The sequence below is a fragment of the Equus caballus genome, chromosome 2 (genome assembly GCF_041296265.1).
Source record: "Equus caballus isolate H_3958 breed thoroughbred chromosome 2, TB-T2T, whole genome shotgun sequence".
NCBI classification, from domain to species: domain Eukaryota; kingdom Metazoa; phylum Chordata; class Mammalia; order Perissodactyla; family Equidae; genus Equus; species Equus caballus.
The window spans coordinates 77,224,612-77,242,477 of NC_091685.1; the positions used below are offsets into that span (position 1 = coordinate 77,224,612).

The 17,866-nt window shown below is 38.2% G+C and overlaps 2 protein-coding genes across 11 annotated transcripts in view; one reads left to right on the top strand and one right to left on the bottom strand.

Moving 5' to 3' along the window:
• MARCHF1 (membrane associated ring-CH-type finger 1) overlaps positions 1–17,866 on the top strand; it is a 763,974-nt gene that overhangs the window by 727,720 nt on the left and 18,388 nt on the right. The window lies entirely within an intron of this gene.
• Positions 15,149–17,866, bottom strand: part of TMA16 (translation machinery associated 16 homolog) — a 58,875-nt gene continuing 56,157 nt past the window's right edge. The window contains exon 7 of the mRNA XM_023636356.2: positions 15,149–16,453. Within this exon, the coding sequence (XP_023492124.1) occupies positions 16,333–16,453 (121 nt within the window). The 3' untranslated portion in view covers positions 15,149–16,332. The remainder of the gene's footprint in view (positions 16,454–17,866) is intronic.

Sequence of the window (17,866 nt, forward strand, 5' to 3'; positions counted from 1 at the left end):
ACCTAAGTGTGGTCACGCTAAGTAGACAAAAGACAGATGACCCACTTCCCATGAGAAATGATGTTCAGAATGATGACTTCTGTCTTCTTGGATAAAATTCCTGTTTCCTATGGTCCTGTAAGAGTATTTGCATGAAAGATCCATTAGGTAGCTTGTCAGTTGATAAGGTTAAAGGACTTAGCTAAAAGCACACATGATGGCTTTGCATTTGCTTAGATTCTCTATATTGTTATCTTAATTGAGAAATCCTAACATTTAGGACTGAATCAGAAGCTGTCCATGACTATTTCTATGTCATACTTCCCCAATAATATGCCTATTTTTCTCCCTAGTCGGTCAGTGAGTCATTGTTGTTGTCATGCCTGTTCACTTCTTACTTCTAAAGATACTTCTAAAAAGCAATGTTTCTGTTCATCCATTGGCACCCTAGAAATGATTCATAGGCTTGGCGTGATAGTTTTTCCTCTAAGAGACACAAAGCCTCAAGAGTAACGCTGGCCCTTCGTAGGTGATGGGTCCATCTACTAGGCTTCCTTCTATTATTCAGGAGAAAAAGAAATAAATGCCACTTGGAACAAAACTTTCTTTTCTCTTGGTCTTCTTAGTCAATAGCACACTCTGCTAGGTTACCTTGGCCTTGGCCGTGTTGGAGCTGTCACCATCTGCCATTGATACTGTCTGTACTCATAGAGCTGGGGCTAGTGCGTCTCAACTTTGTAATTACAGAGGCAGTTCTTCTGTTCCTAGCATGTGTCCTTCCGGTCCCAATTCCCTTCCACAATTTTAAAGCCAGGAAATACAAAAGGGAAGGTCAAACAACCACACAGTATGTCTCCTTCACTCAGGGCCCATCTCCAAAAATAAATGAATTGCGGGACGCGACCATGTTGAAAATGAAACTCATACTGCAGTTTAAGCCAAAGAAAAGCATAGCTTTGCTTACCTTTAAAAAAAAATCATTTGTGAAAGGAAAATCCAAGCTCCTTGTTCAAAATTGCTTTATGGTGATTTTTAGAAGCAGAGTATCAAAATTGCGTGCTAAGAACAGTGCCACAAAGGGGCGCTTGCTGGAGGAAGGAAACGAGATTGTTCAATAATGTAGGTTTCTTGTAATAGGCTTTGAGTTTGAGGCTACTTCACAGATAACTCTCTCCTCCGCCTTGCCAGGATAATTGGACTAGAGGGCACATATGTTAACAGGTTTTGTTTTCTATTCAACTAATAACTAGCTTTGTTGTGGTAATCCTTATTATGCTCATTATTTAAGAATATGCGATAAGGGCAATTGATATTCCCCATAGAGAAGCTTTGTGGGAGACTGCTGGGGAAATCAACAGAATCAGGGCAAGAGATATTTTTCTTAGCAGAATCAACTTTCACAGAATATTCAGGAACTCCTGAAATCCTGTTGTGGGTGCCATGGTCTCGAGGAGAGGTGGGCAGACTCAGGAATAAAACCCTTGCTCTGTCTGTTTTCTTCCTGCATTCCGGACTGTCTTGCCACCTTGATTTTTCATCTATTTTCTAACAAGGTTTGTGATAAAAAGTGAGAACTAATATTTCATAGGTCAGGTAACACTGCCTTGCAGTGAGGTTACTTTTCTTTTATCCTAATTTGGTAGATAGTTTGCAATCTTGACGTACCAGAAGGTCCTGCATTGCCATGGATTTCTTGATGCAACTAACCCGTGTTGTCAAGGCAACCCACTTCACTGTTTTCTCCCTTCTGGAAAACATTTCCAATATTGCAAACCCTAAGTCACAGTCATCTCTTATAATACGCAGGGTCAACCACGTCCCCCATATGCACAAAGCTATTACTTTTTTTTATAAGATATCATGTCATTACGGTGAAAGAATTTGACTTGAGGAATAATGTGTATATTAAAGCATTAAAGTTAAAATAATCCCCTAGCACTTATGTCCTATCTCTGCATTTCCAGGAGATGTGAGGTTGTTTACTACAGGCAGTTACATTTTTGAAGCTGTAGTAACAATGTTGGTATGTTTTGACTAATTTCTATGTGAATTGATTGCAATCAACAGCTTTTTCATGGTTTGCGAAATTAAATCCTAATTTAGATTAAAAGACAAAGTATTTTCTGGGGTTAATATCATCCATCTGTTATGGATTTTCCCCCTTTTTAAGAGTCAAGGCCCAGTTTTGAGCGTTCTTTCCGTGTAAGTGGGTGAACTCCACAGTTCTCTGAGAAGCTAGGACAGCATCACACCTGAATTCAGAGACGAGCATCATGGGGAAAAGTGTCTTCCCAGAGATTGAGTGGTTGGTTTAAAGAAAAATCCCCATGAAAAGATAGTAAGGATCTTTTTACTCTTTTTGCTAGCTCACTATTTACAAGAAGACTGAATTAGGTTAAGATTCTTACTGATGTTTGAAGATTTCAAGACTTTGTTTTCAAACCTAATCTTGGTAATACAACTCACAGGGTGCATTTAACCCCAATAGTAACTGGAAGTATTCCTTAGTCTCTCATCCAGTATGATTGATCTGGATTTCCAGTTAGTTTTTCAAATATTTATAAGACTTCCTACTCCTTACATTTTTGTGCAACAGTTGATTACATAAAACGTATCCATGTTTTATTTCATGATTCCCAAAGGTTGGAGAACACAAATATGTGGCTTTCAATGAGGATTTGTTATGGGTCTTAATGGCTCAGAGCATTTTCATGTTGCATGTTTATTAGACAAAACATACCGCAGCTCCTTTCAGTTGCCATTCTTATTTCAATGAACTAAAGAACTTTATCTATAAAATAATACAAATTATCATATCTACTATTGAAGAATTGACATTATCTCCCTTCCATTATTGTGATCTGACAGATCAGGCATTCAGATGTCAGCCAGCCTACAAAGGCTTTTAGTTGCTTAGCTCAGCCCTCCCCTGTTATATCCTTCAAATATCATTAGCGCTCCATCACAATGCACAAATGATTTGAGCCTGCTTACAGAAATACATACCAAAAAGGTGAATGGTTAAGGAGGTTGTAGTAAAAGAAAGTGAATGGAGTGAATCATAAGGCACACATAAGGAGGACGTGTACCATGGGTCCTGTGTACTAGTTAGATGGGAAGAGTTATCTGCTTCCAAGAGGTTTAGCAGCCAAAGCGAAGAGGGAAACATGGTCAATTAAATAATTTATAGTAGTTAAATCTAAATATTTCAGCAAATGCACAGATTATCAGGTCAGTGAGGTCCCTGGTAAATTTTCCTCCGGGGTTACCATTAAGGACATTCGGTAGAGGTATAGATCATTTACAGTGATGATACACTAACATGCGTTAGTTCAATGGCCACGATGATTAGAATTTACTGATTGCTTACTGGTTCCAAGCACTGTGCTGCGTGCTTTGTTATACACATAATCTCATTTAACACTACCAAGAAACATGAAATAGGTGTTCTTATCATAGTTTCACAAATGAGATAACTGACACCTAGAGAAGTTAAGTAAATTGTCTAAGGTCTCAGTTTTTACACGATGGAGCTGGGATTCGGTCTTAAGTCAATGCTATGCCCAAATCTATGGTTTTAAGCACTATCTTCTACTGCCTCTTTGGTTCAGAGTAGGGAAGGATCATGTCTATCTGGATGGTTAGGAGACATTTCCCAGGGAGGAGGAAGTTGAAACTGCTTATAAATGGTGATTAGATGTCTCCCAGTGAGATAGAGAGAGTTGAGGACATTCTAGGCAAGAAAACAGTACATTTTAAGTGCTCAGAGGATGAATAATCTATACATTGAATAAAGCTGGCTTTGCCAGAGAAAGATGACCACAGGCAAGTTTCTTAACCTCTCATCCTCATCCACAATGGAAGTTCTAAAACCACATCCATCATAGAAAGGTTGTGAGAATTAAATTAACAATATAAAACTATTAATACTATGGTTATTGTTAAGACAAATGATAGACAAGATTAAATGGAAAGCAAGTGTCAGATTATATAGGATGTTTTGCTAAAGAATGTCAACTTTATCCAGGAGGAAATGGGAAGACATTTAAGGGTGTTAAGTAAGGAATTAATATATCTGTATTTTTGAAAGGTCACTCTGCAGCAATGTGTAGGGAATGAATTGCCCAGGTGAGTAAGCCAGGTACAATGTGCGAACTAGAAAACAGATGGACTCAATTAAAGCAGGAGCTAAGGAGACGGAGAGGAGGGCATTTGGTAGGATTCAGTTACTGAGCTATATTGCAAGGGAGGGATGAGGTTTAGGAAACTATCTCAGCTTTCTGGCCTGAGTGATTGGGTGAAGGATTTCGTTATTACCTGGGGGACAATATACATGCAGATAAGCAAATCAGGTGAAATGACATAAGTCCAGTCAGGACACATGAATGGGCCCACCAGGTCTAGCAGGTAAATCTGAGAGAGGTTGAGTCTGGACTCAGAGAGAAGTGTGGGCAGAAGTCACTGGTAGTGGAAGCCTCAGGCTCAGATGTGAAGAGTGAGAAAGTGCGTGAGAATGTGAAGATGGGGCCCTGGGACTAAGATGAAGGGTAAGAGGAGAAGAGGAACCAGCAGAGAATGATACAGAGCAACAGCCAGAAAGTGGCAAAGGACCAGTGGAGAGTGACACTTTTGAAACCAAAGGTTTAAAAGAAATTCGAAGAGCCAATAGTGTCAGGTACTACAGACAGAACTGACAGTAAACATAAAATTAGGAGATTACTAGTAATTTCGGCAGGAGTACTTTCAGTGGGGTAACATTTTTGACAACTGGATTTCAGATACTTGAATAATCAATGGAAGGTGATATAGGGGAGGAAAAATAATTTTTCCTCGACCCTTCTAAGTTCTCAACTGAGACCCCAGTGTAATATAAGACAGATTAACAGGAGAAAAGCAAACAGAAGTTTGCTAACATGTATACCTCCTGTATATATGGGAGAGACCCAGGAAAACTGAGTAACTCCCTGAAATGGCCCAAACCCCCACCTTAAATACCATCTCCAGCTAAAGACAAAAGAAGATGTTGTGTGGAGGGCAGTTATGGGAGATTACCGGGAAAAGCACAATAAACAAGGGTAAGGTTGTTATCCAGATTTCAGTCCCTGCCTTCTCCACTGATAAGAGTTTCTAGAGATTTATCCTCCTCTTCCTGGTACAGAGAGGGAGACAACCTTACAAGTGGAGATTTCCCTTGTAAATGTAAATGTCCCTTACAAAAGGATAACTTCTACTGATTTTCAGAGCTCCTCCCATGTCTGCTGTTTCTTAAAAATAGCCAGCTCAAGTTAATCCTTCTGCCAAAGAGGCATATTTAGGGGTGGCAAATTCTGCTTCCCTTCAGTGAGAAAGTGTTGACATTTGGGGAAAGGTGGAATATGCTTTCCAAAATGTTGCCTCTGAAGCAGTAAGCAATCCAGTAGTTATAGATGGAGCACAGAGCCAAGGGATGGATTGTTTACTGCAGATAAACATAAAAGAGTTCTTAAAAATCAATAAGATGAGCAACCAATAGAAAAAAAATACGGAAAAAAAGCAATTCACAAAGAAATACAAATGGTCAGTAAGCACATATACATACACACACAAAATTCCACCTTATAAGCAATCTAAAAAATGGAAATTTAAACAACAGTCTCGCACCAATTTTATCCTCTTAAATTGGCATTTAAAACAGGCTAGTATAGTCATGCGTCACTTAACAAAGGGGATTTGTTTTGAAAAATGGATCGTTATGTGATTTCATCGCTGTGTGAGCATCATAGAGTGCACTTACACAAACCTAAATGGTACAGCCTACTACAGACCGAGGCTATATGGTGTTAATCTTCCAGGACCACCAATGTATATATGGTCTGTTGTTGACCAAGATGAGGTGCATGACTATAGCAAGATAATTTGGTATAATTTTCCTGGAGGACAATTTGGCTGTATGTATCAGAAGTCTTAAATATATCATGCAATTTTTTCCTTAAATTTCATTTCTAAAAATTTACGTTAATGTAGTAATCATGGATGTACACAATATTTTGCTACATGAATTCTCTCTTGTCATACTATTAGCTATAACAGTGAACAACAAAATGTAAAACCTAAAAGAATAACACTCCTAGAAGAAAACATAGGGGAAAATCTATATGACTTTGGGATAGGCAAAAATATTTAGTTATGATACCAAAACCAAGGAAAATTTCTAATAGTGGGCTGATAATATAGATTTCAGTTGAGCTATATGATAGCATATATGCTGCCATGAAAGATGAAATACAGTGATATTCATGATCTATTGTTAAATTTAAAAAATTGTTTTCAGTGAAGTATGTTAGTATAATCTCTGTTTTTTTATTTAAAATTAAAACTGTTATTCAACATCATACAGAAGGTTCTAGCCAGTGTAATAATGCAGGAAAAAAAATCCAAATTGGAGAAGACTAAGTAAAACTATTTTTTTGGCAGATGACGTGATTATCTATGTAGAAATATCTGATGGACTCTTCAAAAAGCTACTAGGACTAATAAGTGAATTTAACATGATTGCAGGATACAAGATTGATATATAACAATCAAATCTATTTCTATTTATTAACAAACTATTGTAAATTAGAATTTTAAAAATATCATTTGCAATAACATTACAATTATTAAATACTCAGGGATAAATCTGACAAAAGATGCACAAGACCTGCACATTGAAACCAACAAAACATGGCCGAGAGAAATTAAAGACAATTACATGGAGAGATCAACTGTATTCATGGATTGGAAGAGTCAATATTGTGAAGAGGTCAATTCTTTCCCCAAAATTGATCTATACATTCAACCCAATCCCAATAAAAATCCCAGCAGGCATCTTTTAAAATAAATTGTCAAACTAAATATAAAATCCATATAAAAATGCAAATGAACAGAAGGGCCAAATCAACTTTAAAAAAGAAGGATAAAATTGAAGGAAAACAGTACCTGATTTAAAGACTTATTATAAAGCTATAGGAATTAAGGCAGTGTAGTATAGCTGTCAAGACTGACAAACAAATCAATGGACCAGAACAGAGAGCCCAGAAATAGACCTACACATACACAGTCAAATAATTTTTTGACAAAGGTGCAAAAGCAATTCAGTGGGGAAAGGATGGTCTTTTTAATAAATACAAAAAAACAAATTATGACCTGTATTTCACTCCACACACAAAAATTAACTCAAAATGTATCTTACAAATGTAAAACCAAAAACAATAACACTTCTAGAAGAAAACATTGGAGAAAACCTTTTATGACTTTGGGTTAGGCAAAGATATTTAGATATGACACAAAAAGCAAGATCTATAAAAGAACAAATTGCTATTGGACTCTGCCAAAATTTAAAACATCTGCTCTTCAAAAGTCACAATCAGGATAATGAAATGATAAGCCACATACTGGGGAAAAATTCCAAATCATATATCTGATCAAGGACTTGTATCCCACATATATAAAGAACTCTGAAAGCTCAACAATAAGTAAACAAACAACCCAATAAATTAAAATAGGCAAGAAATTTCAATAGACACTTCATCAAATATGATATATAGATGGCAAGCAATCACATAAAAAGATGTTCAACATTGTAGAGAAATGCAAATTAAAACCACAAGGATCTACCACTACGTACCTATTAGAATGGCTAAAATTAAAAAGACTGATCATACCAAGAATTGGGAAGAATGTGGAAGACCTGGAACCCTCACACACTGATGATGGAAATAGAAAACAGTATAACCACTTTGGACACCAATTTGGTGGTTTTTAAAAAATTTAAACATACACCTACTATATAATCTAGCCATTCCACCCTTAAGTATTTACCCAACAGAAATAAAAGCATAAGTTCACACAAAAACTTGCATATGAAAGTTTATAGCAGCTCTGTTTTTAATAGTCCCAAACTGGATACAACCCAAATGTTCATCAAGAGGTGAACAAATAAACAAATTGTGGTATAACCATACAATGGAACACTATCAGCAATTCCTTTTAAGAAATGAATATTGATACATGATACAATATAATTATGCTGAGTGAGAGAAGCCAGACAAAAATGAGCATATACTGTATAATTCGATTTATGTAAAACTCTAGTAAATGCACACTAAACTACAGGGACAGAAAGTTTATCACTTGTCCCCTGGGGATGGGATATGGAGAGACTGGGTGGGAAGGATTACAAAGCGATAAGAGGAAACTTTGGGAGAAGATAGATGTGTTCATCTTATTGATTGTGGTGATGGTTTCACAGGTATATAATATCTGTCAAAATTTATCAATTTTTACACTTTAAATATGTGCAGTACATATGTCAGTTATATCTCAATAAAATTGTTTTTAAAAACTGTGTAAACAGAGAACAATTTGAGGCTTGGTGTCACGCAATTGTTCAGTTCTTGCTTCTCCCCACTAATTACAGAGTGGAAGGCTGCCCCATTGTTATCCCACTAGATATCCAAGGCTGACTCCCCTCCCTACATGTACAAATGTCCTGGGACATTGTAAAAGGGAGTGCCCATGCTGGTTATGCACATCGGTTCTGAGAGAAGCATTGTGGCACAGAAGGGACACTCCTGCTTGGGAGATAGTGGGTGAATCAACAGATGGAGATAAATTCCAGTCCTCTTAGGCTCCACTGATGGTAGAATGACAATCCTAGGACACAAGTGCAGGTAATCAGAGGTTTTTAAGTAAAGGATGGATGGTCTTTGAGAGGTGACTATGACCCTACATGGCTCCCATCTTTTAAACAGTGTCTCTCAAAGTGGTCCTTTGTTAGACTCATTCTCCAAGTTCTTCCTGAGCAGTGAGACCTCTGCCTGCTAGAGCAGCTTCTAGATGACCCTAACTGTCATCCAGGCTCCCAACATGGGTATGTTTTTCCTCCTCACCCCATCCTCTGACCTCTTCTTAGCACAAAAAGAACCTGCCTTTATACTCTCCTAATTGTCAACCACTCCCCATATCTCCCCACCTCCATTCTGTAGTGCTCCAAAGAAATAAAGATATACAAGAATTAAATTTCCATTTTACAGTGGCCTGAAAGTTTACATTCTAATTTATTTTATGTGCACATAAAGAAAAAAGATCAAAGATATACATTGCAGATGAGATTAAAAATGATTTGATTTCTGTTTTACTTCTCTGTATTTTATAAATTTCCTGTAATGAACATGCAATTAATAATAATGATGAGCTACTGTAAAATAAAAGCTGGGGGGCACACAGAAGCAGGTTTTCATGTTGAAGGGAAGGGGGCTATAGAGAAAGGGAGAGGAGTTAAAAACAACTGAAAAGATACAATCAAAGGGTGAAGGCCCACGAGGAATGATTAATTTGGACTGTAGAGGAAAATTTTGTCCTCTTAGATAAGAGGGAAGGAAGTAAGCAGGGTGTGAGCAGTTATAAATACATGTTTAGTCCGAAGACAGGAAGTTAAGGGAGTTCACCCATGAGACTATCAATGTTCTCCAAAGTAGAAGTCATATTTAAGAAGACCCACCATCAAGACATCAATTCTTTCCCTCCCCTGGAGGGAAAACCTAGTAGCAGGAGCTACTAGTTAGTCACCCTTTCTCACCTTCCATACAGCTGCAAGAATGCCTTTCTAAAACCCTGGTAATCCAAACTCCTTCCTACCTTAGTGCTTGGCAATTTGCTTAAACTTGGCCCAAACTCCAAATGCATGGCCTGGGACAATCTATATCTTGCACCTGTTTTCTGAAAGTGCCTATGACTTATTTTCTCTGTTTCTACATACTGTGTCCATATAGGCTGTCCCACTTCTGTTTGTGTAAATCTATTTCAAAGATCTGTCACTTTGTAGATTTTGTTCCCAAATACACTCACCTCAACATTTAGTGAGTTCAGTAGCAGGAGAGGAATTCCATCACGAAGCCAGAGCCTTCCACATCCAACCCAACTCCTGCTCAACTCTCTCAAGCCCTCCATCCCCTCCTCTCCTCAGAACAACAGAGACGCTCTTCCTGTTCACTCCCTGAAAGACGTCAGCCCACCTTCATGTCCCTTGTGGTCTTGCTTTTCACCTCAACTAGTCATAAAGAAATTTCTTTTGAACCGATTCCATGAAGGAAATCTGGGAAGACCATTTTCTACTTTTCTCTGCACATGCATCTGTCCATGTCAATCCCATGCCCCATCTTCCCAAGCTTTGGGTTGATAATCAAGGCTCTTCATCATCCAGTCCTGCCCACTCTTCTTGCCTCACCTCCTGCCCTTCCTTCTCATGATCCTCCTCACTCTTTGAAATTTCCACAGACAAATCTCTATCCCACACAACCCCACAAATTTTCACATAACCCAATGTCCACCCTCTCCTCTTTCCCCCTTTTATCATACTCAGCTCAAGCATCAGAAGCCTTTTATGACCTTTGATAAAAAGGGTATATTTAAATGGGAAAATTAAACCTATCCATTTTCAATGTTGGATAACTAAACTTCACCTCTTCGTTTTTATAAGAATAAATTATTAGAATAATATTAGGTTGTGTTATCATTTAATTTCTATCCCTTTGCAGGAATCCAATGGTACTAGAGAAACTGACAACTGAATCTACAGAGGAAAAAGGTCTTTATTATCTGAATTTTAATAACTGGGAATGAAGGACATAGAGAAAGAAACAAGGCCAACCCATTTTTATTAGATTTCCAAAGAGACAGAGGGAAAAAATGACAGACTATTAAATAAGAATTTTTGACTAAGCATTCCTCTCATATTCACTTCTTTCTCAAGCTTTAGGAAGAAAACTGGAATTTGTTCTAGAATATTACCTGTCTCAAGAAATTCCACAGAGAGCAATAAGACCTAAGGGATCATTACACGAAACAGACTCCTTGGCAAGGGCTCCTGAAGGTCCAGAACAAATCCTTCTCGTGTCCTCTGCACTGAAATGAGATGCTTAGCCACCCAGAAGCTCCCCTTGGTTCAAAGCAACTTCTTAAATAGAGGAAAACTAGATTTGGGGAGGCTAGGATGGGACACAGTTGCCTTTCTTAAACAGCAAAATATTGGAACACAGTTGAACATTCCCATGTAGAGATGAACAAGCGTTACACATGCTTTCCTGCCTCCCAGGAGGCTGAGATTCGGCATTTGGGATTCAGAGTCCATTCTAAGTCCTGCCAATGCAGAACTGAGGCCAGTTGTGGTTGCAGAGCCATTTTTTGTTTTCCAAACTTGTGAAGTCCCTGAACCACAAGTCTCATTTCCAGCCTGTAGAGACTGTATGTACCTCCTGCCCTACCCGGGTCCAGTGCTTCCTTCTTTTGCAGGAAGTGGAGATATTAATATTAAATCAATTCACAGGAAAGCAGTTCCAAGCAAGGGCTTTTAACCTTGAAAATGTCTCAGACCTCTTTGAGAACCTATCGAGAACTGTAGACCTCTCTCCAGAAAAAGTACACACACAACATTTTACATACAATTTCGGGAATTTATATAATCTTGGAAACATGGAAGATCCCTTCTGTTTAAAGAAAAGTCTTCAGTTTGAGGACAAAATTCTTAGCAAAGATTGAATTTCTAAAATGCCAAAAACAAGTTCAAAGGTAATCTATTGAGCCAATTAATTATGCTTGATATCAAATCATTAATAAAACTGATTTTAAATGTATTAACTAAAACTGTTTTATTTGTATTATTATATTATATTTGTATTATTGTATGCAAAATCTGGATCAATATTTAGAGGGATTAAAGCTTCATTGGCTGCCATTTAAGCTGGAGTAGAATATATATTTATTTATCAGATTTATTTCAAATTTGTATGTGGTTAAAAGACTCTGAGAGTAAAACAACAACAACAAACCCTCCACTCCATCACGTTGCACACAGTATTCAGATGTGACGTTACTGTTAAAGCAGGTTGGAATTAGGATGCAAGAGGGTTTTTTGACCCAGGAAAATATGCATTGACAGTGGGCTGTCAGTAGAACTGGGCTTGCCCTATGGTACAATAGAGATTCCACGGAGAAACTTCTCTTTTTCTTTACTGCCATCCAAAGGAATAGTTTAGAAAGATAACTACACATACATACACACACACACACACACTCTCACACACACATAATGAAAGATAGTAAGACAGTTGGGAAAGAGATAGAGGCACTTCCTAAATCAAAGCCCATTATCCCTCACTGATGGGCATTTATATAGTCCCCTGTTGTAACAAATACACAAAGTTCCACAATGATGATACTAATGTAAATTTCATGAAAGCAGGAGTCTTGGCTATCTTGTTCTCTGGCCCCTAGAAAATATCTGATATGTTGTGATGCTTCAATAATTAGCTCCTGAAGGAAAGCATCTACTACTCAATAAAGCTAGAAACAAAAATCTGCTAATAACTTCCTGTATTACTATGGGCAAATCAGTTCAGTTCTCTGGGCCTCAGTTTCTTCATCTAGAAAATGAGGGGGTAAAATCTGGTCTTTTTAAATGTCTGCTAGTATTCCCTGTCTCTACGATTCTGCGTAGTGCATAGGCTCTTGCTCCTAAACTGCAAGGCCATGATCATTTCAGGCACAAAGATTGACAACCGGCCTGTGTAGACCCCACACGTGCTGGGGATAGTCCCTGAAGAGGAAGGAAGAGAGGCACACAACAGAAATAAACGTGAGAAATGGGCTTCTGGGGAAGAACATCACGGATGGCAGTGGCAATTCTGAGTCCTAGACAAGGGCTTAAATCTATAGAGACGAGGGAATATGCCATCTTATGAAATATAATCCAATTATTCTTTCTGTTTTCTTAAAGTCACAGTCCATAATTAAGGATCCCATGATCCAGCACCGTAGATTTTCCACTGGTTCAACTGTGCCTGAAGCAGTAATATACTGATATCTCTTCTAGAGGGTATGATATAATATTTTTCAACATAACCTTCAAGAGAAAACAGACAACCAACTCTTGGTTAAATATTTTAAAAGAAACTTTGTTTAAATGCATCTATTAATTAAATCTTTAAGAAATTTGTATTTTTACATGACAGCGTATTAAGCAACCCAGATTTGGCTGGGTTTTTTCTTTTGGCAAGAGGGAGGGAGGTGGAATTATTTTCACTCTTGTGAAAAAATATTAGAGACTACAGCTCCTCTCTAATATATTTCCGTAAATTTTTATTTCCTCGGGGGAGTAATTCTTAAACTTGAGCGTACATAAAAATCACTTGGGGTGCTTATTAAGAATGCATATTTCCAGGTCCCGCCCCCTAGATATGGCTCTGGGACACAGCCTAGGAATTTGCCATTTTAACTGTTACCATGGCAATTCCAGTGCAGGTGTGCCTAAGTACCACAGAGGATATCTCCCCTCTAGACAGACCTTTAAAATAAGCATTTGTCCATTTTTTCTTTTTTTCCCCCACTCAAATCATCTTCATGTGTGGTATCTTTGCACCCTCTAGTGGATGATTTTACTCAGCAAATTTTTTCCCTATAGTGTATCACAAATACCTTGCTCAAAAGGATTTTAGGAACTCCCATCTCTCATGACCTCCTTGACAGGAGACAATTAGAGATCAGGAAAACGTTTATAAGAAAGGTTGATTAATATAACATCAGATTCATGTATACTTAGATATACATATAGTATGTAATATACATATACTTTATAGAGAGACAATTTTAATCTTGGTAAGGTTGATTGAATATAATATAGCTAATCTGGTTTATAAAAATATTTTAGCTCCTTTGGATTTACTGGTCACAATATTTTTTGACTATTAATACCTGTAAGGCTGATATTCTCACATACCAGTTTTCCATAAACTCCTTTGAGCACATCCATACAGTAACTTAGATCTTCCTGATTGCTCCCTTCTGGGCATCTCTTAGTACCTGATGGCTCCTCTGACACCTCTTCACGTTGGCTCCTAAGATCCACAGCTCTTTTCAAGATTCTGAAAGATTTGGGTGTTTGTTTTGCACCTCATGGCTTCTGTCTCTCTGAAAAACTTTGCTTGCTGGTACTAATACTTCAAGGGTCACAAGTTCAGCGGCCCACTCTAAGCAGGTAATATAAATGAGTAGAGTGGGCAGGGTATAAACCAAAGAGAGTGGTCGGGGCTAAGGCAAACTGAGGTTCTTACATTTCAAGGAATTCAAGATGATAATTTTTTAAAGCACACTATGGGCCTAATAAAACATCTGTGAACTGTATGAAACTTTGCTTCATAAACTAGTTAGGGACCCCTGGTTTACTTGAGGACTTACCATGTGCTATCCAACTACCCAATACAAGAGAATGTATCATTATCCCAATTTTACCCATCAGGAAACTAGGGCTTAAAGAGGTAGGTTATTTGCCCCAAGTCAGACAATTGAGATGTCCTGCCCGGGGCTCTAATCCAGCTCTGCTTGAGCCAGTCTAATCCAGTCTATGTTCCCAGTCATTTACCTTCATTGCCTCTCTGAGCATGTGGCTTCTGGCCTGTTCCACCTGACCGCTGCATTGTGCTCCTCTCCTCACCCATCCCCCAGCCTCCCTGCTCCTTCCCCAGGTCTCCCTTCTTCCCCTGGCTCTTTCCAACATCTTCTATGTTCTCTTGGCCTCTGATTCTACTGGTGTGTTTGCATTTGGACGATATCTCATCTGGTAATTGACACCTCTCCACATCAGCCCTGAGTCACAATTCTTAGTAACTTATTCCTCACGTTGTCAACTAGTGTGACAATCATATCAATATAATTTATTTCTACTACTATTGCTTTTAAATAAGTGCACCTTTTCCTAGAACTTTAAAATGGTATTTCAATGATGCTTGGATTTTTGTGATAAGTTGAATTTGCTCTGAATTTACACCTCTACTTTTCTACTCAACTGGGCTGTTCCAAGAACTCTTATAAACACTGTAAAGTAATGGGAGCTCTTCTTGGTAAAATATTATGATGTCAGCTGGCCTCAAAAAAATTTTGAAAAGCAATATTCGTCTTCTATCAAAATCCAAATTAATTACCTTTTGAGGAAAAAGAGCCATTTCTTTTACATATCCATTCTCAGGTAGCTTCTTGAGTTTTGCAATCACTAAAATAGAATAGCAGCCCTGGGGCATGTTTCTGGACCTTTCTGATCAGGCTACCTTTCACATTCTCCATTACTCAGGGAAGATATAATTAAAAACAAACATCCACCTTAATGCTTTCAGTTTATTTGAAATGTTTGAGTCCCTTTAACCTTTTGTGAAAACTGTCACCCAGAACAGCATTTCTTTGGGAAGCCTTAACATAACATTTTGAATTCAGCTTCCAGACAAAAAGAATGAAAACTTCCTGGGGCATATATTGCAATCTGTGATTTTTTTTTCAACCCTAACAGAAAAGCAGCTATCATTGTACAGTCTTTTAAATGATTCTACCTAGTATATGCACAATAACTCATCCATTTAGTCTTCTATTTGTTCAAATAGTTAACCAAACAGACTTATTTCCCTGCTATGAGAGTCCATATTCAGAAAAATGTATTTGTACTTGGAAAACAGATGGGGGTGGAGGGTCTAGCTGCCTTAATTCCCTGTGAACAAATCCCAGCTTATCCCTTCTTCATCCTTCGGTGATGTTATCAACATGATGCTTTGATCTAGAAGGTAAAGACAATCCAAGTCTAAATGGATGTAGTGCTGCAAGCTCTAAGTTATGATAATCTTTTATGGAATTATTTTTAAGTGCCTGATACTGTTCTGCACTTGTGCATTCACTCTCTTAAACTTGACCCTGTAAAGTAGGTGCTGTTCTTATCACCATTTTATAGATAAGGAAATGGAAGGATAGAGAATTAAAATAACTCACCCAAGGTCACACAGTACTTCGAGGTAGAGTCAGAATTTGAACCCAGAACCTTCATTTTTAACAAGTACCCCTTGGATCACAGATAGAGTACACTGTGAAAATGCGTAATTCATTCCTCAGTGATGGATTCAGCAAGACCTGAGTGTATATATTGGGAACTAGCTCCCCAGAGGACTCTGTTAGACAGCCAGGGCTGAAAACTACTTCTAATTATGAAGCACTCCCAGAATTGAATGATTTTTATTATTACTCCCCTCCATGTTCAGGTGATCCCCTTTCTCAGTGGCTCTGAATGTCAAAGGAGACAGACTGAGAGGGAACAAAATGAAGCCATTGATTTCAGGTTCCCAGGTATTCCTCTTCTTTATGGGAAAGTTTATAAACCATTCATCAGTCAGACTGCCAATTGCTTACAGTGTTATCTTACCCTAAGTGGGTATCAGAGATATCTTTACACCAAGCTGGGTATCAGTGACTTCTTCCCCCAACTCCAAATCAACATGCACTCGAACTGTCGCAAGATGATAGTTGTCAATCCTCCGCTGAAATTTCAGTTCGTCGGACACACGCCCCTTCCTCACTGTTCCTGCTTGTGATTTCTTTGGGTGGAGGCCCCGACCCCTGCCGCAGTGTAGCACCATCTCCTCTTGTCCTGTTGTCAAGAGAAAGAGAAGGGCTGCATTCAACCAAAAATGTATAATGTCCCTCCACATTGGACCATCCATGAACGATGCCAAATAAATATTTTCACTGGACCAAAAGTAGAAGGAGAACTAAGGGAAAAAAAAAGATTTTTCCAGGAGATTCAGAGCATTTGTGGATATAATGTTTGAGGTTTTGACTTTTAGTAAGAAAGCCAGGAGATCCGTCTACATGGTTACTTACAATTCTGTTAAGAGACAGGTTTGCATAGCGTATATTTTCTGACTTGTGTCCAAAAGTGAGCGTGTTAGCCAATCAGTGAACTTAACCGACTGCCCATCATCTACATCTCAACCTGGCTGTCTTGTTTCCTACTCAGCATCAGTTTTGTAGCAAATGTCACCAAAAGCCTGCAGAGGTTACATTGTTCCTTCCAATGTTCTCTCATCCGTTTTTAAGAGGGAAATTATTTACCGTAGGCATATCTCTGAACTTGGGGGTTCATCACGGTCTCAAGAGTTACACCTCAGAAATGTTTAGAGTCTCTTGTTTGACTGTCTCCCAAAGAATTTGAAATTATAACCAATAAAACCAATTATAACCAATAAAATTAGATTTTAATGCTCTTATGTACCTAAACACTAATTTGAAAAGTGAAATAAAAAATAAAACAGTTCGTTTTAGTGATTTATGAGTTAACTCCAAACAACTTTATTTTATTTCAAACAAATTCACTGATTTTGTGATTTTTCACTCAACGTGAAATATTTACATCACAGCCAGGTAACCAAACTGGTTTGTTGATTTCCCTTTCCTAGAACTAATTAGTTGATGACAAGGAGTAACAAGTGTTATTTCTAATCTAGACTCCGTTGAGGTCACCCTACAGCTTTGCCAAGTGTCATTCGTTGGGCAGGTGGTTCTCGAATTTTAGCGCGCATCAGAATCACCTGAGGGTTTATTAAAACACAGATTGTAGGGCCCCGCCTCCAGAGTTTCTGATTCAGTAAGTCTGGTGTGGGGCCCAAAATATTTCATTTCTAATGTTAGAAGATAAACTGAATCACAATAACATTTTTAAGAGTTTATTTGAGCAAAAATCCATTCCATTCAGGCTGCGCCAAACCGGAAGTGGTTAGGAGTGCTCCACCCACAGGAACCAGGGGAAAGACACAGAGAGAAAGCGCAGAAGCAAAGCAAGGGACTCATTTGATGGGTATTGCTTAAAGCTTAGTTGGTTCCTTGCGAATGGTTGTCCTTAGCATTTTGACTTCATAACCTTGAGACATTTACGGGCTTAGACTTGGCTTTGCTTACATGGGTTGCATGACGTGGAGCCACCTCAGCCTAATGGCCTCCTTCTTTAATTAAACACCAACAAGTCCCAAGGTGATGCTGATGCCCCTGGGGTAACGTTCAGAGA